Below are 26743 nucleotides of genomic sequence, written 5' to 3' on the forward strand. Positions count from 1 at the left end.
AGAGTGGGCCCTCAGTACCACCGGGACAACGGACCCACCACTCACATAGGCCAACCGAATCGCCTCCACGATCCATTTGGACAGAGTCGGTTTAGCCACCGCCTTCCTCTGACCCCGGCCAAAGGAGACGAAGAGCTGAGACGACCCACGGCCGACCGCCGTCCTCTGACAGTAGAGCCTCAAGGCTCTCACTGGACAGAGACAGTCCTCTGCTGATGTGAACGGCGGAGGATGGAAAGCCCCCAGTTCCACCGGGGACCTGGCAATCACGCCGGTCTTAGACACAAACGGCAAGTTGGGTTTCAGCAAAACCCTCTTGCCGTCGTTTGAAAACCACATGCAGTCCCCGCTCACCGAGAACGCCTGCATGTCACCGACACGCTTTGCCGTACATAGGGCCAGCAGGAGCACCGTTTTGAGACTCACGATCCTCAGATCCACAGTCTCAAAAGGTTCAAAAGGGGGCCGGCACAGTGCCTCCAGTACCACTGCCAGGTCCCATTTCGGGAACAAAGGTCTGTTCACTGGCCTAGCCCGCTTAGCACCGGCCATAAACCGTTGCACCAGCGGGTGATGGCCCACCGACTTGCCATCGAACCCATCGTGGCAAGCGGAAATGGCCGCCAGGTACACCTTGATAGTAGAGAAAGCCAAATCCTGGTCCAACCTGTCCTGTAGGTAGACCAGAATGCTTCTCACAGGGGCCTGAAACGCTACCACCGAAGGTGACTGTTCCAGGCACCAGGACTCAAACATATTCCACCTGACGTCATACTGACGCCTGGTAGAATCTGCCCTAGCCCCCTGTATGGTGGCCACCACGGCAGGGGGCAGCCCTTGCGAGCTCAGACTCGTCCTTTCACGGGGTAAACCCACAGGTCTAGTCTCTGGGGGTCCTCGTGGAAAACCTCGTCCCCGCCCTGTCTCAGAAGGTCTCTGAAAGGAGGGAGAGGCCACGGCTTGTCGTAGAGGAGAGGAGCGATCTCCGACCTCCACACGCCCCATGCTGGTACCACCAGCAGAACCGTTCCGCCCTGGGTCCTGATCCTCTCCAACGTCAGAGGGATCAGACCCAGGGGCGGGAAGGCATAAAGTAGCTCGCTCGGCCACCTGTGCGCCAGAGCGTCTACTCCTAAGGACTGGTCATTGTCCCTTGTCGAGAAGAACCGCGAGCACTTCGCGTTCTCTTTGGATGCAAACAAGTTGACCTGAGCCCGGCCGAATCGGGCCCAGATCAGGTTCACAGCTTCTGGGCATAGTGAGCAATCCTCGTACCGGAGCCCCCTCTGGACGGGAGGCATGCGATAATCCGACAGACCTTTTCTCCGACTATGTGGCATCCGCGTGCGGTTAGGGTTAGGGTGCGGGTTTGGTTCGGGTTTAGTATTGAAACGTCGGAGCGCTGCGCTGTCGGAGGAATGCGCTGTCGGACTAACGTACGGCACCCCTCTGGACAGCAGGTCCGCCCCGCTGTTCAGGAGGCCCGGCACATGGCTCACACACAGCACGCGTAACATGTGGTCCTGCGAGGCGCACCGTTGCAACACATGTGCCACTTAAAGACACACGCACACACGCACGCACGCACGCATGCACACACACACACACACACACACGTCTCAGCTCTTCGTCTCCTTTGGCCGGGGTCAGAGGAAGGCGGTGGCTAAACCGACTCTGTCCAAATGGATCGTGGAGGCGATTCGGTTGGCCTATGTGAGTGGTGGGTCCGTTGTCCCGGTGGTACTGAGGGCCCACTCTACTCGGGGTGTTGCTGCATCTTGGGCCCTTTACAAAGGGGTGTCGATGCACGAAATATGCTCTGCGGCTAACTGGTCGTCTCCCTCGACCTTTGCGACCTTTTTTGTTGTTATGGACTCCAGCACGCAGAGACTCTCGAGCTTTGTTGCTTCGCATTCTATCGCGATAAGGAGAACACTATTTCAACCGATCCACCGCGCAAGAGACACTGTGACCTAACGGACTCGGTCATAAATACTGATAAAACCCCTGCACTCAAGCTGCCTCTGACCATGTACCCTTCCCCCCCTCCTTGCAATGCTTGAACATGTCTGATTGTCTACATATGAGTTGTTTTTGCAAATTTTTATCCTGTTATGACTTGTAATCTGTAGGCCATGATCGTCATAACATTTGATTTTTTTGAACTCCCCCCCACCCTACGTGTTTCTTTCCCTCTCTCTCTACTACCCTAACCCCCCCCCCCCCTTTCTCTTTCCCACCTCCACCCCACCAATAGCGCCACACACGGCTGTTGCCGCAGGCTGCTGCGGTGTGTGTGGAGGGTTGCCTTTTACCCCCCTTAACCGGGCGCTGCGCACGCGCGACCAGCAGTTTGAGATATGTTTAATGTATGAAATATGTTTTGCTAACTCTTGCTGTAAACCCATTTGCCCTTTTTGGGACATAATAAAAATAACCTTGAACCTTGAACCTTGAACCACACACACACACACACACACACACACACACACACACACACACACACACACACACACACACACACACACACACACACACACACACATATACACGTAACATGCGCACACGTGCACTGTACACGAGCCAGAGATGTCCACGAGTCTCTGAGCTCGAGTCCGAGTCGAGTCTCGAGTCTTTGGCCTCGAGTCCGAGTCAAGTCTCGAGTCTTTGAGGGTTGAGTCCGAGTCAAGTCTCGAGTCTTGCAGCCACGAGTCCGAGTCGAGTCTCGAGTCTCTTAAAAAAAAAAAAAAGTTTGTTTTAGGGTTCTTAATTTCTTTATTCATTTATACAATGTAGCTTAAGGCTGAAATACAGTTATGATGGTCCACAAACCCAACCCGAAGTGAGAAATGCACAGAATGAATGTTTATCAAAATAGTAGGCTAGGATACATTCATTTAGGCTCCCTTGCGTCTTATAGCGCAGCTCAACTGCGGAAGGCACAGGCTCACACACAGCCGACCAAGGCTGCTAGTTAGTCTACATATGTTTTATTAAGAAAGATTGAAATGTCAACGTATTTACGCATAGCCTACATCTAGTGTACACTGCTGTGATGTCTCTTGAGCGTAACGAGAGGGCTCCTACAAAATGGACCTCCCCCGACCTCCGGCCGGGCGGTGGTACTCATACATATACAGTAGCAATGCATATGGCTATAAATCGGCCAGTTTCAGGAAAGATATGTACTCACATTGGCTGTTATCGTTTACGTTCCATTTCCACCATTCTAATGGATTCCAGGGGTGTGTAAACATCTCTGAAGTAGCTCCATTTATTTTCCTCTGAAGTGACGCAGTTATGTCCAAGTAGGCTATTGTCCCCGTTCGCAAAGTGCAACTTTTTCATTATCCACCTTATGTGCAATAATCCCGAACAGAGCTACAATAGTGTGACAACTGCCAGCTTTAATCTAGTAGGCTACTGTAAATTTACATCAATCATAGCCTCTCAAACCCAGATACATTGCTACCGCGCGTAATGTGCCGTCACCTACCTACCCAAAATAATAGACATACAAGCTATCAACGCGCTGCGTCATGGCGTGTCGACAGCTTACAGATCTGATCTTTTGGGCACATAAACAATGAGGCGCGACAGAGTATAACAACACTACGCATTTTGGAAACCAAATTAAAATGTAAAGTCTAATATTACATTACGTGGTCGACAACATAGACATGTAACTTGCTTGTAGTCAGTGGTTCTCAACCTGTGGGTCGGGACCACAACGGAGCTCACAATGCCTCGCGAGCTTGTAGATCTGCTATTTTCACAATATTTATCTGTGGAACCGAGTCAAACTAAATGTGGATCCCCAGTATAAATATGATTCTTTTGGGGGGTCACGGCCTGAAAAGGTTTGAGAACCACAGCTTAATGCAGTGAACATTACATGAGCCTAGCGTTTACCGTGGTGAAGTGTTGAATATTCACCCAGCTGGGTTTAACGAGACAGCGGTGCAAAATGAAAATCAGATATTTCCTAAACGTGCTGTCACAGATGATCCGACCATATAAAAAAATTAAGCATATAAATGGTGCATTTATATAGCACTTCTATCCGAAGCGCTTTACATTGATTGTGCCATTAACCCATTCACACACACATTCATACACCGATGGCGGAGGAAACCATGCAAGGCACCAACCTGCTCATCGGGAGCAATTAGGGGTTCAGCGTCTTGCTCAAGGACACTTCGACACTAACTCTAGGGGAGCGCCCCAGCCCGGGATCGAACTGGGAACCTTGCGGTATTCCAGTTCACTCTAGCCGGCCACTCTACCCCTGAGCCACTGCCGCCCAGCATACGCCAAGATAACTGAGGTTATATAGCTGATTCTGAGCTAAACATATTTGTTTAATTTCAAAGTTTTTATATTTAAACTTTATGATGAAAGGCCGCGTCGGCCACACACATAGCAGCTGTTGTGCTCGCCTCTCCATGTTTACGTTAATGAGCAGCACGAAGAAGCTTGACTGAAGCCGGTTGGGAGCCAGCTCCGCGCAGCGCGTACTGGAGCGGAGGTTTCTTTGCAGGAGGGGACAGGGGAGTGGAAGTTTTTTGGGCATTTCATTCACTTATTTGTCAAAAAAAAAGTAACATAAAATAAAGATTGTCCACAAGTCTTTGAGCTCGAGTCCAAGTCAAGTCTCAAGTCTTTGAGGGCCGAGTCTGAGTCAAGTCTAGAGTCACATTTGTGGCGACTCGAGTGCGACTCGAGTACGACTCCCCGACTCGAGTCCCCATCTCTGACACAAGCAAGCCAAGACTGCACACTCACACGTGTAACATGCAGACCTGTGAGGCGGACCGTGCACACACACACACACACACACACACACACACACACACACACACACACACACACACACACACACACACACACACACACACACACACTCACACACACACACAAACACACACACACACACACACACACACACACACACACACACACACACACACACACACACACACACACACACACAAGCAAGCAAACAAACGTGCGTGCGTGCCAGACCTGCACACACACACACACACACACACACACACACACACACACACACACACACACACACACACACACACACACACACACACACACACACACAGAACTCCCCAGACTCCCCACCATGAATCACACACAGGTGCAAGATCTCTATGATAGGGGTTGCCTATGCCAGGTGTCAATCATTGTCAATTAAGAGTCAAGGCATTCACAACAGTACCCTGCCTCCACCAGGCCTCACACTACAACAGCAACCACACCACAAAAATATTGGTTAAAGACAACAATTGTTTGCCACCACTTCCCTGTCTCTGTGTCTGCTTTTGGGTACCTACCCTGTCAGCTATGACAGATCACTTTTTGCCACTCACCTTGGAATACACTTCGCCCCACTGCTATATACCTGCACCACTTAACACCTGGGTGTGATTTGCTTCCAGTGGCGCTGTTCAGTAGCCTTGAAATTAATTTACAGGGATTTAACATTGTTTCTCTAGTTCATATATAGCCCAATTAAATAAGCTCATCAAAGGCACCGCTTCCTTCACACAGGGTGTGATTTTTATGCAGTGAGTGAGTCTTTTTCTGCCAGTTTTCCTTTATGTTTTTGAGACCAACCTTGACCAAAGGACAAGGAAGGGCGCAACAGTTTTCCCTGTTCTTTAGTATTTGTCAACAACAAGTTGGACTGATCGTAAACAACAATAATCGTAAACAACAATAAAACCAAAGTCATGCCCATCAACACCAACACACCAACACATATAACAATAGAGGAACAGGTCTTGGAAAATGCAGATCATTTTACATATCTTGGAAGTAGCCTATCATTCACCATGATGGGGGAGCAAGTAAGGACATTCAAAACCGTATCAACAAAGCATACACAACTTTCATAAAATGTAAACAAATCTGTAAGTCAAACCAATACAGCCCCAAAACAAAACTCCGGATCTACCAAAGCTGCGTACTATCAACACTACTATACGGTGCAGAATGCTGGAAAACCACAGAAAGCGACATCCATAAATGATCCACTTTTCACACATCATGCCTGCGCGAAATCCTGTGTATATTCTGGCCCAAGACCATCTGGAACAATAAACTCCTCAACATTACCCAACAAGACGACATGCACTGCATAATCAATAAACGCAGGTGGACCTGGGCCCTGTTTCACGAAAGCGGAATTAAATTATCCTGGTTTAAAAGGCAAATCCAGGTTTCGACAAGCCTGCGCTGTTCAGCCTGGTTTATTCAGTTCCACGAACGCCAAGCCGGGCTGAGAAGGAGCGGCTTTGTCGAGCCAGGATCGTTAAACCAGGCTGAATGTGCGTTCACCGTTCACGTAATCCTATAAAAGACCATGAAAGTCGATAGCAGAATCCTTGAACTTGACAAATCATGGAGCCCAAAACCAGAGCGGCGTTCTTCTGGTGGCTTAACAGCAGCACTGCAGCAGCTCATGGAATCATACAAGGAAATAAAATGTATAATAAGCAAGAAAGGAAACACGGCCGCAATAACATTAGATCCAGATAGAAAGCGTGGCAAAGTATTGCCGACAAATTAAATGCACAAGTTGTCGAAAAATATCCAATTAATTTATATACAAGTCCATAAGTATATAATTCAGTTAGGCTTAAACATGAGGAGTTTAAGTGAATGTTGGAATTATAATTATATAATGATGACCCCCGGCCGCCATAAGACAATTTTTTTTAGGGCTTGTCGATTTTCGATTTTCGCGTAAGAATTGAATAAGTGTGGAAAAACTCATTGGTTTACGATTGGAGTCATTGGACTAACAGCTATTTCACAAAACATGAAGAAAAAGGCACTGGATTGGCTATTAGCCTGATCCGGACAGGCTAACTTCACAGCTAAATTGCCATGGTAACTAAGGTAGGATTGCTTCAATTTTCTTTCGTGAAACCGAGTCATGGATAAACATATCCAGGTTTACTGGCTAAATTAATCTGCCAAGATAACTCAGCTTTCGTGAAACCGATTCATGGCTGATCCTGGACAAGTTAAGCCAGGATAGTTGATTAAACCCGGTTTATCCCTAATCCAGGTTTTGTGAAACAGGCCCCTGGATTGGCCATGTCCTCAGAATGGACATCAACGTTATTCCAAGAATCACATTACACTGTGGACCCCAGAAGGCAAAAAGAAAGAAAGGGAGGCCTAAAACGACATGGTGTAGGACGATAAAGAAGGAGCTCCAGCAACAACACCAGTGCTGGGGGACCATAAAGAAGATGGCCAAAGACAGATGGAAGTGGAGAAACTTTGTTGCTGCCCTATGTGCCAGCCGGTGTAATGGGGATAAGAAAGTAAGTAACAACATGGACACTGTGTGTGAAAATGACCACTGTAGCAATGACTGAGAGCTGCACTTTGCACCTTTAAATGACAGGTGTAAGATAGGGCCCTATAGTATCTTGTCTTGTCTTGTTTTTCAGTTGCACATACAATTTAACACTTTGTCATGTTCTAGTGTTGTGTACATTGTTTAGGAGGATTCACATACTTTGTGTGTGGAGGTCCAGGTTCATTACTGAAGTCAGGAGGATGGCATTTAGACCCGTCACTCTTCATAGACACACAGCTGGGTGTTGGCGACTCTGGTCTGTGGTAAACACTTCTGGAATCATACAAATATTGACAATTATCGTGTGCATGAAAAAGTCAATTTGTTCAAAATTCCTAAATGTTTTGTCCCATATGCAAGTACACAATTATCGTGTGCATGAAAAAGTCAATTTGTTCAAAATTCCTAAATGTTTTGTCCCATATGCAAGTACAATAGAGTCATATTCTAGGAGTTTGGCTTCACCACAGTAACAGAGACATAATCAATATAGTTCCAAAAACACAGAGTTGCATAGATGGATAGATATTCCATAGTTTGTTGGGTAACACTTTAGATGTCTGTGCTACGTCCTGTTCTAGTGCTGTGTATATGGTAGGCTATAGGAGGATTCACATACTTTAAGTGTGGAGGTCCAGGTTTATTACTGAAGTGTGGAGGGTCATCTTTAGACACACAGCTGGCTGTTGGAGGCTCTGGTCTGTGGATGTGCTGTTTGTCACTTCCCTCCTCCTCTCTCTCCACAGACTCACTCATCTTTGGTCTTTATTTAACCTTAGGTTACAGACAATAAAATAAACCAATACAACTGGAAATGATGGATGCCTGAGCACAGCACAGCACAGCACACCCACACCCACACCCACACCATGCACACACACACACACACACACACACACACACACACACACACACGTTGATGCGACGCGGACCTGTCTTTTGTTGTTCCCCCCCACGTAGAAACCAGGAAGCTACGCTAGGGGAACGCTGAACATGCGTTCACACGCACACGTGATAATAGTTATTGTCCACTATATGTACACTATATAACAACTTACATTTGTTGTAATTTTTGAATAAATATTTTAAGTTTTTCACTATATAGCAACTTACATTTGTTGTAATTTTTGAATAAATATTTTAAGTTTTTCACTATATAGCGACTTACATTTGTTGTAATTTTTGAATAAACTAGAAGCTCGCCCCCGCTACGCGGGGGCGAGCGTCTAGCCCGCGGCCACGCCCACGTAGCGCCCGCGGCCACTTGGCAACTCATATAAGTGGCGTAGCGTCATGAGGGCCAGTGGGGCCGTGGCTCGGTCAGTGAAGACCCTGTAGTGCGGATGATATGTGGCATAGAGGGGCAGATTGTAAATCCCCAGAGGAAACATCCGTGGGCTACCATTGGTTCAGCGATGTGTGCGGTCGCCCTGCGGCCCCTCCTCCTCCACCAATGTGCAGTATTGAGAGCCCTGACGTCACAACAATTGGAGCGATGGGCACTGCACTCTGGTTGGTTAGGGTACACCTAGGGCCCAGGTAGAACCCAGTTAAAGCCTGCATGGGCAAACCCAGTTAGGACCCGCCTTGGTCCCACATAAACATGGCTAGTTGGGGCCCACCTAAGGGCCAGGTAGAAGCTACTTATAGCCTGCATGGGCATTGCAGTTGGGACTGAAGTGGATGCCGCTGACATTGCTGACATGGGGTCCATATGGTTTAGCCCACCTTGAAACCATATGGGAACTACGCTGGCATGCTGGCTGGAATGCAAACGCTGCATCATACCTGTAGTGTTTAGTTTGATGTTGTGTGTGTAGCAGATATACCTGCAGTGTGTAGATCAATGTCCATATGAAAGTCAATGCCCAGCAGTGTTTTTTTTTCTCCAGCAGAGTTTCTAGTGTCTCTGTCTCTCTCTGGAAGAGGTTGCACATGAACTCTGCAGCCGCACTGAGGCGCTCCAACACAAACACTCTGACATTAAGCTGCTTCACACAACAAACATCAGCACCACGCTGCTGTTTGTCCAAAAGACACAATATCTCCTCTCCGACCGACGTCATGTGTTCATGTATCGACAGCCGTACAGACTCCTTTTGACACATTTTACCTCGTTTATCCAGCTCTCACTGACTCTCCACATCGGGCTGTTATAGCGCCACCATGAGGCTGATTAGAGAAATCTCAAGTGGAATTTCTTCCTCGGCATAGTGGGAATGTGGGTGCAAAGTTGCACGGAAAGTGCATGCTGTGTTCATAATGTGAGGCATTTTGGTCCAAACGGAGCAGTCCTGCAGACTTTGGAAGCCATTTTAGCCAATCAGGATGGAATATGAAAAATCTGAAAGAGCCTTTTTTTTTAATGACTGTGGAGATACTGTGTACCGATTTGCGTGATGTTTGGGCAAAATATGTAGGAGTACTGTGAGAAAATGTGTTTAGCAAAAAGCGGCCTCCTGGTGGCACTGTAACAGGGCCATGTGAAAGAAATAGGGCAGAGGTTCTGAATTGGCATCCAGGGAGTGTGTGTGCACAGTTTCGCTGCGATCAAGTCAACGATGTGAGAGATTAGCTATCACAGACGGACGGACAGGGGGTGAAACATAGTCTTGCGCCATGCCTTTCGGCCTGGCGGAGACAATAAAAAAACGAAAGTAAAGGAAATGACCATTTCTGCAACAAAAGTAGTCAACAAACTATACTATAAAAACATGGGCCACATTGTCAAATAATCTAAGAAAGAGGCAAGAATGTAGAAAATAGCCGATCTACAAGCTTACAAAGCCTCTCAACGTGAGGCGTTGCGAACTTGTAGATCGGCTATTTTCACAATATTTACTTGTGAAACGGAGTCAAACAGAATGGGGGGGTCCCCAGATCAAGTACGTTTATTTGGGGGGGGCGGCCTGAAAGGGTTGATAAGCACTGCTCTAATCTGAGCGAAATTATCTGAATTTACTACATGACCATAATGCAGCCTAACATGCGTAGCACGGGGCGGTCCTGCCATTACGTTAGTTACTGTAGTTGCTGTGGAGCTACATAGTTCTCCAGAAGACACACACAAACATACACCATCTACAATGGACTAACTGAGCAGCAATATTGACATTCACCACACGAACGTGCATTGTTGACAAAGTGATTGCACAGCCGCTGCAGGCATGACAACCACGTTAGCGTTAGCGACATGGCAGCTATCACAGCGCCCTGTCCGTCGTCGCTGCGACTGACTGTGATTAGCCTGGGTGCCAGCCTGCTTCGCTACGTTCGGCGGATTTTTTTTTCTCTCTGGAGAGAGAAAAAAAGTCCGCCGAACGCAGCGAAGCAGGCTGGCACCCAGGCTAGACTGTGATGGCTACAGCCATAGATATATAAACACTACAGCAAGCTCTCTGAGATGCCATTGTCTGGAGACTGCTCTTAGCGTGACACGACCAATGAGAGTGAGCGCTGTAGTTGTTGCTAAGATACGGTGTCGTCTCTGCCCCATAGCTTGTAGATCTCTCACGCATGATTGGCGTAGGCTGCGTTGCCAGGTCTAACTGTTTGTATAAGCGATTGTGGGCTTATTTGGGTGCACTTTTGGGCTCGTCGTTTCCATAGACCACGTCAGTGCTTATTTCTTTCCCGTGACCGATGTGGCAAGAGAAGGTGCAAAACGAACCATCCGGAAGTAGATTGCGAGATGAAATATATAGCACTTTTTGATTATTAGAGAAGGAGACACATGTGAAGGTGGAAAATGAAATGTAGGAGATTATATAGTTTTTCATGAGGGATTTTTGTAGCAAGTTGTGAGAGAATTGGGCCACTCCTGTGGGCGGGGGGCTGATTAGAACCATTGGGGTTTGAAAGGAGACGCTCTCTGTTTGAGTGGAAAGATATATAAGTTTTTCAGAAAACTTAGGTCAGAATTTAGAAGGCGTTTTAGAATTGGCCTCAGGTCTGAATGGGTTAATGGCTGCTATGGCCAAGGTCACTTGTATGAATCAGACTTGTTGATAAGGAGAAATCCACCCTCCCTCCCTTGTTGTATCCCTTGGGAATGGCCAAAACGCCTCAGAAGTCTCTGTATTTCTCCTTTATGTTATCCTGTTCTCAGCCTATAGGCTGGCTGTAATATAGAATCTGTGCGCGCAACAATGTGCTCTTGCACATTGTTTATTTCTCAGAGCATTCTAGTGATCATCATCATACGATTTGAGCCACATCAGACCCTAACAAGGCAGCTACGCTGTCAGAAGCAGACCTGATCCCAGTAAGGCCCCAGACCCCATAGCCTGAGTGAGACCCCATAGCCTGAGTGAAACCCTATAGCCTGAGTGAGACCCTATAGCCTGAGTGAGACCCTATAGGGTCTCACTCAGGCTATAGTCTCACTGAGGCGATAGGGTCTCTAGACTCAGTGAGTCTATAGTCTCACTGAGGCTATAGGGTCTCTAAACTCAGTGAAACCCTAAACTCACTTCCTCCCTAGTAGGCAAGTGTTATGCAGGTAATCAGTGTGTTGCCAGATTTAGCTAAATAAACAAGCGGCCAGGTCTATCAAAGGAAACAACTCAGGGCTCAGTTTTACCACTTTACACCGACTATTTGAAAATAGCAGATCAACTAGCTCACAATGTGTCACATCAGGTTACACACCGCTGCTCCGACGCCCCGCGAGTCCGACGTCCGCCCCTGGGCGCGGAGGTGGACCGGGGACCCCCGGGGGTCCCTGGCTCCAGAGGCTCAACTCTGGCCACTCGGCCGGTCGGCTGAGGCCTCTCCGCCCAGGGACCCCCAGGGACCCCCGGGGAGGCCTCGAACCGGCACAGGGAGCCCCGAGGCTGGGTACTCGCTCCAGTACGGGGGAACTCCGCCTCCGGGGGACACCCGGCTCTCCAGGCGGTCCTGTGGACCCACTCTTAAGCACCCCTCCACGGGCGTTAAGTTAAGTGACAGCCCATGGGACTATTATGGGTTCCATATATCCGGGCTGGGACAAGTTGCCCGTTGGCCCGGGAGATTATATCAAAGGAGGGGGCCAAGGCAGAGCCCAGGTCCTCCCGGGCTCGCCGAGGACCTCCAGGGCGCCCTTCCGCCCGGCCGTGACCGAGCGGAGGCCTCTGTCTTCCCATAAGCCCGATTGCCGGGGTGGCCTCCAATTTCATGGTGCTTTCCCTCCTGTTGGGGAGGGGGGAAAAGGACCCATGGCCATAGCCGCTCGGCCCGCCCGGGCCGCCCCGAGACGGAGCCTCGCGCCGGGCTTCGCCGCGGCCAAGCTCCATAGCTACGCAATACCGCCTGCCGCCACAAGGCGGCGCCCTCCCCGGTCCATGGTCACCCAGGGGTCCATGGACCACCTCAGTGCCCGGGACGGTGTCTCCCGGGGCGGGTAGAGTGGGCGAGTGTGCACCCGGCACTGCCGGGAGGCACTGGCCTCCCTGGCCCTTCTTCTGTGTGAAGGGGGCAGCCAGGGAGACGGGCCGACTGGTGCCATCGGATAGGTAGGGACCATGCCCAGGAAGAGGCCTCTTCCTGGGGTGGAAAAAGAGCAGATCCACAAGCCTGGTTAGGCCTGTGGTGGCCGCGGGGCGCAATACCGACCGTGTCCACAAGGCGGCGCCCTCCCCGGTCCATGGTCCCCTCAGGGGTCCATGGACCACCCCCGTGCCCAGGGATGGTGGCTCCCGGAGCGGGTAGAGCGGCCGAGTGTGAACCCGGCACTGTGCCAGGAGGCACTGGGCTCCCTGGCCCTTCCCCTGTATGAAGGGGAAAGTCAAGAGAAAGGCCGACTGGTGCCATCGGATAGGTAGGGACCATGCCCAGGAAGAGGCTTCTTCCTGGGGTAGCAATGGAGCGGCGAGGACCCCCAAAATCATGGTTCTTTGAAAAATTTCGAAAATTTTTCTAAGTGTCCACATGGGCTCCAGAGGTCCCCGGGGACCCCCTGGAAGACCCCTGGCCGAAAATCTCAACTTTTTTCGACTTGTAGATCTGCTCTTTTTTGGGCTAAAACGGCCGGTACCGGCTGTCGGACCCGCGGGGCGTCGGAGTAGCGGGGCGTAACCGTCACATCATGACATGTTGCGAGCTTGTAGATCTGCTATTTTCAAAAATATATTGGGAAAAACAATATTTTGAATATTTTTTAAACATTTTAACAACACAAATCTTGTATGGGGGTCCCCTTCTTTTAAGTGGGACCCTGGGGGTCCCACTTAAAAGAAAGCCCTCATATTGCTTATTATAAGCAGACATGGCAACGCTGGTAAACAGGAAACTCATTGATATGGGGCTCTCCCAAGAGGGAAATAGCAAGAGTTGCATTCTCCGGTTTACTTCCCGTTTCTGCGTGACGTAGGTGGACGTTTTTAGGAGACAGGAAGCAAGTTGGAGTCCATTGATTCGAATGGAAGAGTGAACGTGAACACAGCTTCTGAACCATTCTTTTGTTCCATGGTCACTGAACTAAATATTGGACCCAATCGTCACAAGACACACAATATGTACAATATTTTCATACTAAAATTGTTTTTTTAGAGACAAATGAGGGGAAAATCAACTTTGTTATCGAGTTTTCTTTATCCCAGCAACACACTCTCGCGAGATTTGGGAAGATATCTGAAGAGTCCATCTGCAGTCTGACGGACGAGACATAGAGGGCTCTGTCCCTTATGTTATATTGTAATATTATATTAGATTTAAACTCTATGCTCTGTCCCCATAAGATGTTATAAAAACTGATCAACTGAGATTCTATATGTGAATGTAATAGGCCTGCGTGAAATCATTATGGACATTTCAAAAATTAAATTAAATGTGTGTTCCAATGCTCAGTAATATAATTTTCCATTATTAACTTGGTTGATGGGGTATGATTTGGGAATCATGACATTCTGCTAAACACATTATATTCTATAGTGGTAAAATATATACCTTAAAAATAAAAGGACCTGTTACAATGTTGAGCAGAAACAGGAGCACATCTAGCATAAGACAGAATAATACAGTATGTGTGAGTTTGTGGTGGGAATTTTATGGGTTTCTTTAAAAGCATCTTTGCCAATAACAGTGCACTTTCAAACATGTAAAGCATTTATTTTCTTTAATGAAGAAAATACACAAATACACATCCACATGACGTTGTCAGCCAGGGAGAGGGGAGGGGGAGGGTGGTGGGATGGTAGGGGGAGAAGCAAACCACGCCTACTTAGGAGACCATTTGTAGGATTTGTGTACTACTTCGCCTCTAGTGGCTCCAATGGAGATTGTGTATCTTCCTATATTAAAAATCTTTGGCTCTCCAACTCCCCTACCTGGCCACGCCCACAGTGGGCACGGCCAGGCCCACAGTGGGAGTGGCTAGGAATATAAATAGTCTGAGCAGGTGTCCGTGCCAAGCGAGTGGGCGGGGCCTCACTCGGACTAGGGCCTCCTTCCGTATATTCATACTGATCACTGATAGGCTGTGATGGTGACCCTACAGTATATACATACTGGTTACTGATAGGCTGTGATGGTGACCCTACAGTATATACATACTGATCACTGATAGGCTGTGATGGTGACCCTACAGTATATACATACTGATTACTGATAGGCTGTGATGGTGACCCTTCAGTATATACATACTGATTACTGATAGGCTGTGATGGTGAGCTGTGTTCCGTGAGCAACAATAACGGAGCAACGATAAGACTTCCGGTGGACGATCTCTTCAGAATAAGAGTACCCTCTAGAGCAAAAAGGAGCCATTGAAAAACGGCTAATTTGCACATTAAAAATTTAAATTAAGCATTTAAAACAACATATTATGTTTCTATACAACACATGTTTCTGTGTAACGAAAAGGGATTTAAAACATTATTAATTTATCTAAATGGACAGACAATAGTGGGCGCTGCACAGGAGACGGCTCCGCGAGGCAACACTTTGAACATACGCACGCGTTCAGGGAGACCTCCTCTACAATACCACACTCTCCGCTAAGCCGGACGGGGCTCAAACAAAAAGTGGCGGGCCGTCCAGTGAGGTCAGAAAAGTGCCGCTTTCAGACAATAGTGGGCGCTGCACAGGAGACGGCTCCGCGAGCCAACACTTTGGACATACGCATGCGTTCAGGGAGACCTCCTCTACAACACCACACTCTCCGCTAAGCCGGACGGGGCTCAAACAAAAAGTGTCGGGAAAAGTGCCGCTTTCAGACAATAGTGGGCGCTGCACAGGAGACGGCTCCGCGAGGCAACACTTTGGACATACGCACGTGTTCAGGGAGACCTTCTCTACAATACCACACTCTCCGCTAAGCCGGACGGGTGTGAAATAAAAAGTGGCGGGCCGTCCAGTGAGGTCAGAGGTCAGAAAAGTGCCACTTTCAGACAATAGTGGGCGCTGCACAGGAGACGGCTCCGCGAGGCAACACTTTGAACATACGCACGCGTTCAGGGAGACCTCCTCTACAATACCACACTCTCCGCTAAGCCGGACGGTGCTCAAACAAAAAGTGACGGGCTGTCCAGTGAGGTCAGAAAAGTGCCGCTTTCAGACAATAGTGGGCACTGCACAGGAGACGGCTCCGCGAGGCAACACTTTGGACATACGAACGTGTTCAGGGAGACCTCCTCTACAACACCACACTCTCCGCTAAGCCGGACGGGGCTCAAACAAAAAGTGGCGGGAAAAGTGCCGCTTTCAGACAATAGTGGGCGCTGCACAGGAGACGGCTCCGCGAGGCAACACTTTGGACATACGCACACGTTCAGGGAGACCTCCTCTACAACACCACACTCTCCGCTAAGCCGGACGGGGCTCAAACAAAAAGTGGCGGGCCGTCCAGTGAGGTCAGAGGTCAGAAAAGTGCCACTTTCAGACAATAGTGGGCGCTGCACAGGAGACGGCTCCGCGAGGCAACACTTTGAACATACGCACGCGTTCAGGGAGACCTCCTCTACAATACCACACTCTCCGCTAAGCCGACCTCACTGGACGGCGGGCCGTCCAGTGAGGTCAGAGGTCAGAAAAGTGCCACATTCTTATTTGTAAATAGGTGAGATCAATTTTATAAACCCTATAAGTTTTTTTTTTTATCTTACCTGCACTGCATCTACTATTATTATTTGTAGCATATTTTGTTGTTGCTTTTATCATTGTTCTTTTGCTCCTGCAAATAAACAATATTGTATCATAATAATTTTCAAAAAGAAAATATATATATCTAACACACACAAATGAACACAATATCCAGTTAAAGTGCAAAACAGGATCAGAAACTGTGCACATTTAATGGGGATCAACGTTTTATTGTAAATTTAAATCTGGAACAACCTCACTTAGAAGTGCTATAGTAGGCCTACGTTGGTTCTCAAAGTGGGGTCCGGGGACCCCCAGGGGTCTTTGGGGTGGTTCCAGGGGGTCCCCAGCAAAAGTAGTTAACCACTTTATCCATTTATAAGTTGGCTATTGTAAATAGCAGATATACAAGCTCGCAGCGCGTCGCTTCGTGCCGTGCTGCGAGCTTGTAGATCTGCTATTGTTTTACATTTTTGAAAAATCTTGAAATTCTTTTGAACTTTTTCATTTGCAACACAAATCTTCTCTTCTGGGGGTCCCTGGCACAAAATATTTTCAAATATAATACAAATAATAATACAATACAATAATATAATACAAATATATATCAATTTGGGGGTCCTTGACATGAAAAAGTTTGAGAACCACTGCTCTAGTGTAAGCCATTTAAAAGACATATATCATAAATGTATTTTTTCAATAAATGTGTGTCTTTTTTTTTTAAACTGGCACTTATAAGTGCTCTAGTATAAGCTATTTAAAAAGACATACATGATAAATGTATTTTTTAAATAAATGTATGTCTTTCAAAAAACATTAAATGTGATGATCTTACTTTGAAGGCAACCGGAAACCTTATTGTTGCTAGCTCAAAAACCGGATGTCCTAACGTTGCTCACGGAACGGAGCTGTGATGGTGACCCTACAGGGGTCCGTGTCTCTTCAACCGTCTGACGCTTGGTCACATGTTGCCCAAAATCATCACTGTCACATGACCTGGGAGTGAGAATGTGTGGTAGGAACAGTGGGAACACGTACGCGCGCGCACACGCACGCGCGCACACACACACACACACACACACACACACACACACACACACACACACACACACACATAATCACACACACACACACAATCACAAACTTATGACAGACACACACAGGCGTAATGGAGCCCTACTAAGGTAAAAGGTCCTACATGGTATAGTATATTAAAAAGTATTAAAAACACTTACCCTTCATTCCACTGTATCCATTAGTTCCTCTGGGTTGCTGTGCTGTGTCAAAATGGACACAGAGTGTTTGCTCTCCTATTGTTGCTAGGCCACGCCCACTAATAATCTACCTCACACACCTCAGTAGGTGTGTGAGGTATGTGACCTTTGATCCTCTCTTTTCCTGTAAGTAAGCAGGTCTCAACACTGCGTGCGTGCGTGCGTGCGTGCGTGCGTGTGCATGCGTGTGCATGCGTGCGTGCGTGTGCATGCGTGCGTGTGCATGCGTGCACAGGTGTCCCCAGCAAAACTAGTAAATATGGTGTCACAATCATTTTAACCACTTTAACCATATTCTATACTTTGGCTATTCAAAAATAGCAGATCTACAAGCTCATAGCGTGTCACTTCGTCACAAAAACATTCTTTTGAGAAAGGGGGTCCACAGCCAAAAAAAACCCCATCATTTTGGGGGTCCTTGACATGAAAGAGTTTGAGAACCACTGGTATAGAGGGTGTCGCTGGCTGAAAAAAGCAGATCTCCAAGCTCACAAGGCCTCATGGTGTGGCGCGCTGTGAGTTTATAGGTCTGTTATTTAAAGGAGACATCCGGCCATTTTCAGTGTTATCTTTAATGTCTTGCTTAGCACTCACCAACGTTGAAAGGGTGGTTGCGTTAATCTCATTGAGTCCGTGTCGTCCCGTCTAACGACCCCCTCCGTCGGCATAATGGAGGCGCGACGATAGCCCAAATTAGCCTGTTTTAACAAATGCAAAGTCTGTTTTTTTTCAATGCTAGTTGCTTATTTCTCTTCCAGTACCTGGCAACTCGTGTTGCCAGGCAGGGAAATAAGCATCTAGCATTGGCTCTATGTGCATTAGCAGTTAGCTCGTCGGAACTTTCAGCGCCTGTTATGGTATCATGAGACTCCACAATGACTACTAGGAGAAAAAAAACAGACTTTGCATTTGTTAAAATAGGCGAATTTGGGCTATCGTCGCGCCTCCATTATGCCGACGGAGGGGGTCGTTAGACGGGCGACACGGACTCAATGAGATTAACGCAACCACCCTTTCAACGTTGGTGAGTGCTAAGCAACACATTAAACATAACACTGAAAATGCCCGGATGTCTCCTTTAATGTGACTGAGGTTTCTAAAGAGCACAAAGTCTGCTTGTTTACTGTGCAGTTTGTATGATTTATTATTTATCACCAGACTGTTACTTATGGACACACTGTCAACCACTTCTCTATGCCATGCCTCTTTATTCAGCCAGGGACCCCTTAGCTGAGAGAGAGATGAAGCAGGGGACCCCTTAGCTGAGAGAGAGATGAAGCAGGGACCCCTTAGCTGAGAGAGAGATGAAGCAGGGACCCCTTAGCTGAGAGAGAGATGAAGCAGGGACCCCTTAGCTGAGACATAGAGATGAAGCAGGGACCCCTTAACTGAGAGAGAGATGAAGCAGGGGATCCCTTAGCTGAGAGAGAGAGAGATGAAGCAAGCTGAGAGAGAGATGAAGCAGGGGATCCCTTAGCTGAGAGAGAGAGAGATGAAGCAGGGGACCCCTTAGCTGAGAGAGAGATGAAGCAGGGACCCCTTAGCTGAGAGAGAGATGAAGCAGGGACCCCTTAGCTGAGAGAAAGATGAAGCAGGGACCCCTTAACTGAGAGAGAGATGAAGCAGGGATCCCCTTAGCTGAGAGAGAGATGAAGCAGGGACCCCTTAGCTGAGAGAGAGATGAAGCAGGGACCCCTTAGCTGCGAGAGAGATGAAGCAGGGACCCCCTTAGCTGAGAGAGAGATGAAGCAGGGACCCCCCCCACTACATATTGTATAACATTGTCTTGCAGATTAAATCTTTTCATATATTTCATATTTGTTGGATTCATGTTGTGTATTTTATGATATTTAAAGGGATAGTTCACCCAAATAATGACTTTGTTTCTCTATGGATTAGTCACACCATTTGTCACTGGTAGGCAGCGGTTCCGGTAGGAGATACAAAGGAGACTCTTTGTGTCTCCTACCGGAACCGCTGCCGGTCATCAAACTATTGGCCTGTGTGTTGACTAAGTTCATTGTGTGACACTTAGCTTACCGTACTTACTAACTTGGTGCAACGTGGTGTGAGTTTATAGATCTGATATTACATTTTATTACGGTATCAGATTCTAAAGGGCACAAAGTCTGTTTGTTTTTTATATGGGCTGTTATTACCAGACTGTTAATTATTGACAGACTGTCAGCCAATTCTCTGTGCTGTGTATATACTCTACCTAAATCACAGGTCGCCTTCCCGTTTTTAATTTTTTTTTAATAATTGTATTATCCCACAATTTATGTAACCCTTTTTTCACCAATGTTCTAAGTGATCCTGGGCGCTATACTCCCCCAAGGGCTGGAGAACATACACCTACCAAGGGGGGAAGAGGGAAAAAATGGAAGGGGAGAGAGGGGGGAAGGGGGAAGGAGAAAAAAGAGAAGAGAGAGAGAAAGAAAAATAAAACAAACGTGGAAAAGAAGAAAGATGCGATTCGCCGCCCACGTATTTCTAGAAAAGACCATGAACTCGAGCGCAGATTCCTTGAACTTGACCAATCATGGCAGCGGGGAACAAAACTAGAGCAGCGTTTTTCTCTGTGGCCGAACAGCAGCAGCTCATGCAAGCCTATGAGGAAGTGAAACATATCATTAACAGAAAAGGAAACACGGCCGCTGTTAACAAATCCAGGGATAAAGCGTGGCAAAGTATTGCCGACAAATTAAATGCGTAAGTCGTCAAAATAAAATACAATTTAAAGCCATAAATATATAATGCAGTTGCCATGCAATGTTGACATTACATGGAATCCATCTATCTAGGAATCCATCTATCTATATACTGTACTGTACAGCTTAATATGGTTGTAAGGTAGGCCTATTCTAGTTCAGGGGTCTTCAACAGGGGCTCCGGGACCCCTAAGGGGTCCTAAGAGTTACTACAGGGGGGGGCCGCCAAATCTTTGTGTGATATGTTTTTTTTTTTTACCTTAACCACTTGAACCCTAGCATCCCCATTCTGAGGAGAACTTCGACCAAAGAAATAGCAGATCTACAGGCCCCCAATGCATTGTATAATTGTATAATTAATTATCTTAACTTATTAATGTCCATGAAGCTCAAACAGGACTGGCACAGTGAGGACATGGCAGCAGGTTAAAATTAAATATAAGAACATCTTGTCGAGTGGTAAGTGCATTAATAGCCTACATTGAATACAATATACAAATGAAGGTGGATAAATCACTTATGTGCCTGCTGACATGTTTTATTTGCTTGCTGGTTTTAGCTATAAAAAAGAAAAACTATGTTTGTGGCACTGGTGGTGGTCCTCCCACCGAAGACTATACACCAGCAGAGGATTTGGCCCTGGCCTTAAATAAGGGAAGGCCTGTTGTGGAGGGGATCCCGGGGGGGACATCGACGGACTCGGTGCCCCGAGTAATTTAATGACACCTGTCAGCACTATAGGCCAATACACTCTAAATTCCACTGATCTATTGAATGTGCAGGTGGAGGGCTCTTACGAAGAGGAGGCAGGGGCAGATGATGCGCAGATGTGGGCGGAGGAGGAGGTATCGTGTCAGTCGTGTGTAATACAAATACAGTAGGTCTATAGGTTATTTAGTCGGCTAAGAAGTCAGTGACGTGGTTGTCAAAGAAAATATAATTTCCTAACAGGACCCAACAGATGCAGAAACTTCTGGACAGAGCCAGTCTGCGAGCCAGCCTGGCAATGCAGTGAGTATTAACTTAAGGACATTCACCCCAATGCACAATTCCTGCTGCTGTGCTAATTGATATGTGTTTAACAGACTGCAGAGATGGTGAAAAACCTATATGCCACTCATTTGCGCAAGCAAATTGAGTTGGCAGAGGTAGATATCAATCTCAAAAAAATCCTGCTCGAAAAGGAAAAAATAAGTCTGGAGAAGGAGAAGATCATTTTGGAGAAGGAGAGGATACTGCTAGAGAGGGAGAGAAAAACACTCCCATATGATTTGGAAATAAAAAAAAAGGACGATGGTGAAGTTGGGCTTAGAAGTCTGCATACTGAAAGCACAAGTATGGTCATCATTTCAATGCACAATGTAAGCATGACTTATAGCACAATGTAGTAATCATATTTTCCCCTCTCTCTCCCAGGCTTCCGATGAATAGCCGGTTCCGTCCCACTCCTGACGGTGAAGAAATGGCTGGCGTTTTTTTGTTTGTTTTACATTTGGAGGGTTTTTTTGGGGCGGGGGGTTATCAAGGGTCCATGAGAATATTTATGTATTTTGTGAAAGTTTTTGTTCCTAATGAGGATCTCCCTGGATCTATTTATTGCGGCCGTGTTTCATTTATTTTTATATAGTAGAGGCCCTAGGAGGGGTCCACGCGCACCCTCTTATTTTTTTTTCTAGTTTGGATTTTTTGCATCCATAGGACCTCTAATATAGGGATTTTGATGATCCCAAGAAAAAAAGTGGTCCAAAGTGTGTTTTTTTCAATGTTTTATTACCCTATGAGACCTGCAGGATTGCTGGCTGAAACGCCGGCGAGACTGTCTTTCGGAGACTGTGGCAGATACCATTTAATTCTAGACAACCTCAGGTTTCCAATGGGACCAACCTTGTCATGCTACCTTGTCGGTAAGGGGGCTAAATACCTAATGATAGTTAGACAACATTTTGGCAAGGGAAAAACGGCCATCACTATTTTCCAAATGATCCTCTGAGCTGTCAACTCGATATAAGTGAATTGATATGGGTTACATGTATACATACAAGCCTCCCCTGTACAGAAATGCCACATTTATGCCAATCTCATGCAGTTGTGGGCAAGAATCATGCAGTTTATTGCATGCAGTACAAATATGTAATTTCCGCCTATTGTAAAAATGTATCTATAGCTGCATGAGACCACTGTACTGCATCTATAGCTGTATGAGACCTCTGTACTGTATCTATAGCTGTATGAGACCACTGTACTGTATCTATAGCTGTATGAGACAACTGTACTGTATCTATAGCTGTATGAGACCACTGTACTGTATCTATAGAATGCTGTACTGTATATGTAGACCACTCTATTGCACCTGTAGACCACTCTTTTGCACCTGTAGACCACTCTAGTGCATCTGTAGCCCACTCTAGTGCATCTATAGACACATCTGTAGACCACTGTAGTGCGTCTGTGGACCCTCCCCACTGGTTTAGTTTTAACCTGTACTCTTTTTTTTACAGCACTTTGGGTGACCTGGTCATGTTAAATGTGCTTTATAAATACATTGTGTTGTGTTGAGTTGAGATGCAGTATAGTGGTCTATAGATACAGTACCGTGGTCAATGTATGTCGTCTATAGATGGAGTACAGTAATCTATGCAGTACAGCGGTTTAGATTCAGTATAGTGGGATATAGATGCAGACAGTGGTCTCATACAGCTATAGATACAGTAGAGTGGTCTCATACAGCTATATATACAGTACAGTGGTCTCATGCAGCTATAGATGCAGTACAGTGGTCTCATACAGCTATAGATACAGTACAGTGGTCTCTAGATGCAGTACAGTGGTCTCATGCAGCTATAGGTGCAGTATAGTGGTCTCTAGATGCAGTACAGTGGTCTCATACAGCTATAGATACAGTACAGTGATCTCATGCAGCTATAGATACATTAAAGTGGTCTCCTTTTTACAATAGGCGGAAATTACATATTTGTACTGCATGCAATAAACTGCATGGTTCTTGCCCACAACTGCATGAGATTGGCATACAGATGTGTCCTTTACTGTCCTGCCATCGCCAAGACAGTAAATTTTCAGGGGATTCCCAGGGCAATAAGAGGGACAAAGAAGGGCATTTAAAATGCTGAATTATTTTGGTGATCACTGGTTTTATGATGCTAATTAATTTGAGCAACTGGTCAAGGCCCTCTTCAAATCACCTTTCACCTCATAATGAGTCTGACACACATTCTTTTGTTCTCATGTATATGGGTGTCTGTTGAAGGGAAAAACGGGGGTGTGTAGTGACAACTTCTTTTCAGGGGCAAAACAGTGCAATTTTAAGGGCAGAACAGGGAGGAAAACAAGCCTTTTCAGGGCACTTTCAGGGAAAGAACAGTAACGTGTGAAGTTTTGAAGTGGCACATCTGTACATGTGACATTTATGTACAGGGAAGGCTTGTATGTATACATGTAACCCATTTCAATTCACTTATATCGAGGTGACAGCTCAGGGGACCATTTGGAAAATAGTGAGTTTTTCCCTCGCCAAAATGTTTTTTAACTTTGAATCATTAGGTATTTAGCCCCCTTACCGACAAGGTAGCATGACAAGGTTGGTCCCATTGGAAACCTGCCGTTGTCTAGAATCAAATGGTATCTCTATCTTTGGGCTACGTCTAAATTTGAGCGTGCCACAGTCTCCGAAAGACAGTCTCGCCGGCGTTTCAGCCAGCAATCCTGCAGGTCTCATAGGGGCAATAAAACATTGAAAAAAACACACTTTGGACCACTTTTTTTCTTGGGATCATTCTTGGGATCACCATAGGACCTATATTAGAGGTCCTATGGATGCCAAAAATCCAAACTAGAAAAAAAAATAAGAGGGTGCGCGTGGACCCCTCCTAGGGCCTCTACTAATAGGCCTACAAATACTTTTTTCACTTTCCACGAGCTTATGATTTAGGAACCGTGGCCTGTCAATAAATGAATGTTCAAAAATAAACATGCCATCTCTCATTAATGTACAGTAGGCTACATAGTTATTCGTCCACTGAAATCGTTATGGGACCAATTATAGTTACATTTTTCTAAGTAGCCTACATTTTTCTAAGTAGCCTACATTTTTCCCTTGGTTTTATTTTGTTCTTCATTTTCAGGTCAGTGTAATATCAGCCTACTTCTGAATGTGGTTTCTCTTCTTAAAGCTATTTATTTGAATGTATTTGTCCTTTTCTACAATGTATTTGGCAGGTGTATTTGTGTTGTAATTTAGAGTTTATTATAGTTATTGTAGTTTATTAGAGTTTGAGTTCATTTTAATTTAGTTAGTGGTCAGCGTTAATTTCGTTAGTTGTGAAGGATTATACAAAAATGAAACCTAAATGGTGTGCTTCAATGGCAAATAAGATAGACACACAAACAAAGAGTAACAGAAATTATGCTTTACTGCAGGCAGGTTGTTTTAACGGGGGAAAAAAAGGAGAACATTTTTAAACAAAATAATTAGTTGCATAGCGATCCCTTATGGCCGCGCCTTCAGGGTTATCGGGGTAATTTTGTGGGATGTCGTCCCACTCCCTGTCCTCCACCACTGTGGGAGCCCTCTCTTTACGCATCCCCGCTATATTGTGGAGGACAGAGCATGCGACTATTATATCGCATGCCCTGTCCGGGGTCACTCTCAGTCGCTGGAGACAATTGAACCGGGCCTTTAAAAGGCCAAACGCCATTTCGATCCTTGCCCTTGTCCGGGCATGTGCGTAATTGTAGTGACGCTCTCTCGGGGTCTGTGGGTCTGGGTATGGGGTGAGGAGGTATGGCTCACAGGGATACCCCTCGTCTCCCAGGATCAGGCCGGGGAATTCACCTGACAACAAAAACGCAGTAGTTAGGGCTGCATAAATAGCAGGGTAAAACGTTGGAAACCATCATGATGATGATAATAATAATTATTTGGATAGCACCTTTCATGACATGAAATGCAGCTTAAAGTGCTTTACAGAGCAAGAATACAATTACAACCAATTTAACAATAAAGCAAAAGCATAAATACAAATAATGATGAACAAATTGGTGAGTGAGACTGTACCTTGTTCCAGTCTCTGTGCAATACTGCAGGATCTAAATATCCTTGCGTCATGCGCTGAGCCTGGCCATAATGCCACGACGTTGGAGAAGTGGCAATCCGCATCACAGATCATCTAAAACAGTAAAATAAGATGTGTTCATTTAATGTAGTCTATGTAGGTGAATTAATGCCTATATTTTACATTAAAGATTAGTCATTCTTACTTGCACGTTAATGCTGTGGAACCACTTCCTATTGAGGAAGTCGGCTTCATGGTCACCCGAGGGTCTTTTTATTTTTATGTGGGAGCAATCCACACACCCAATGACATTAGGGAAGCCTGCAAACATAATTGAAATTAAAAGTCTAATTTACTGTTCAAAAGTTACACATAATTATTATTATATCTAATAATATAATATAACTTAAATTCATGTTACCGCCAATTTGATAAAAATCCTCCTTGATGTAGTCCAGTCCTCTGTGCCCAGGGAAAGAAATGAAAACTGGCGCTAATGACTTTAGGGCAAGGTAAACTTTGCGGATCGTCCTGCACACAGTGGCTTCGCTGAGATTCTCAGCATAGCCAACTGTGTACAGGAACGTGCCAATCGCAAAGTATCTCATCGCGATACACACCATTTGTGGGACCGTCAAGGCGTGGCTCCTTGCGTTCTGGTGAGAAATTCGGGGGCCAAGCAGTCTACAGATGTAGCGTAGGCCTGCCCCGAAAATCTGTATCGCTCATATAACCACGCATCATTGAAGGCAAAGGGGTCAGACCTGTCCCTGAACACCTTTTGACTTCTCAGTGCCCTACGCAAGATCTGCGCATCTTCGTCCTCCACGGCAAACACAAAGGGGCATGCCATCATGCAGCTAGAGAATGATTGATTTCCACACAGGCTTTTATATACTCTAACTTAATTGAAAACACCCTTGCAAAGTTGTCAGCCATTTTTTTGAAATCTCAAGAACTTTGGTAATATATATTATCAAACATCTAACAACAAGATGAACTATTTCAGTAATATAATTAAATTGATTATATCTTACTTTATTGATTTCATTTCATTTGAATGCGGGGTCATTCAAAGGAGTCCATACAAACACATGTGTTGAATTAACTGTGGAAAAACTTGAAGAACAAAGGCACTGGATTAAGTAAACTTGGCTGTGTAATGGATATTTTAAGAAAGCCAACCTGTTCTTCTATCTATTCTGTACCGTCTAACTTTATCTGAACCATAGAGGTTTA

General features: G+C 46.1%; 1 protein-coding gene across 2 annotated transcripts in view; it reads right to left on the bottom strand.

Annotated features, from left to right (window-relative positions):
- The window catches only part of LOC311063456 (protein NLRC3-like), a 621663-nt gene that overhangs the window by 36324 nt on the left and 558596 nt on the right, over window positions 1-26743 (bottom strand). Inside the window, exon 7 of one of the 2 annotated variants that reach the window (XM_084082928.1) lies at window positions 7550-7663. In XM_084082928.1, the coding sequence (XP_083939054.1) occupies window positions 7550-7663 (114 nt within the window). Of the gene's footprint in view, window positions 1-7549; window positions 7664-8009; window positions 8160-26743 lie in introns of those variants that run through there. The other variant, XM_084082931.1, reaches the window with a different exon arrangement.

Source organism: Gymnoscopelus microlampas, assembly GCF_963454915.1.
Source record: "Gymnoscopelus microlampas genome assembly, chromosome: 16".
In the NCBI taxonomy this organism is placed as follows: Eukaryota; Metazoa; Chordata; class Actinopteri; order Myctophiformes; family Myctophidae; genus Gymnoscopelus; species Gymnoscopelus microlampas.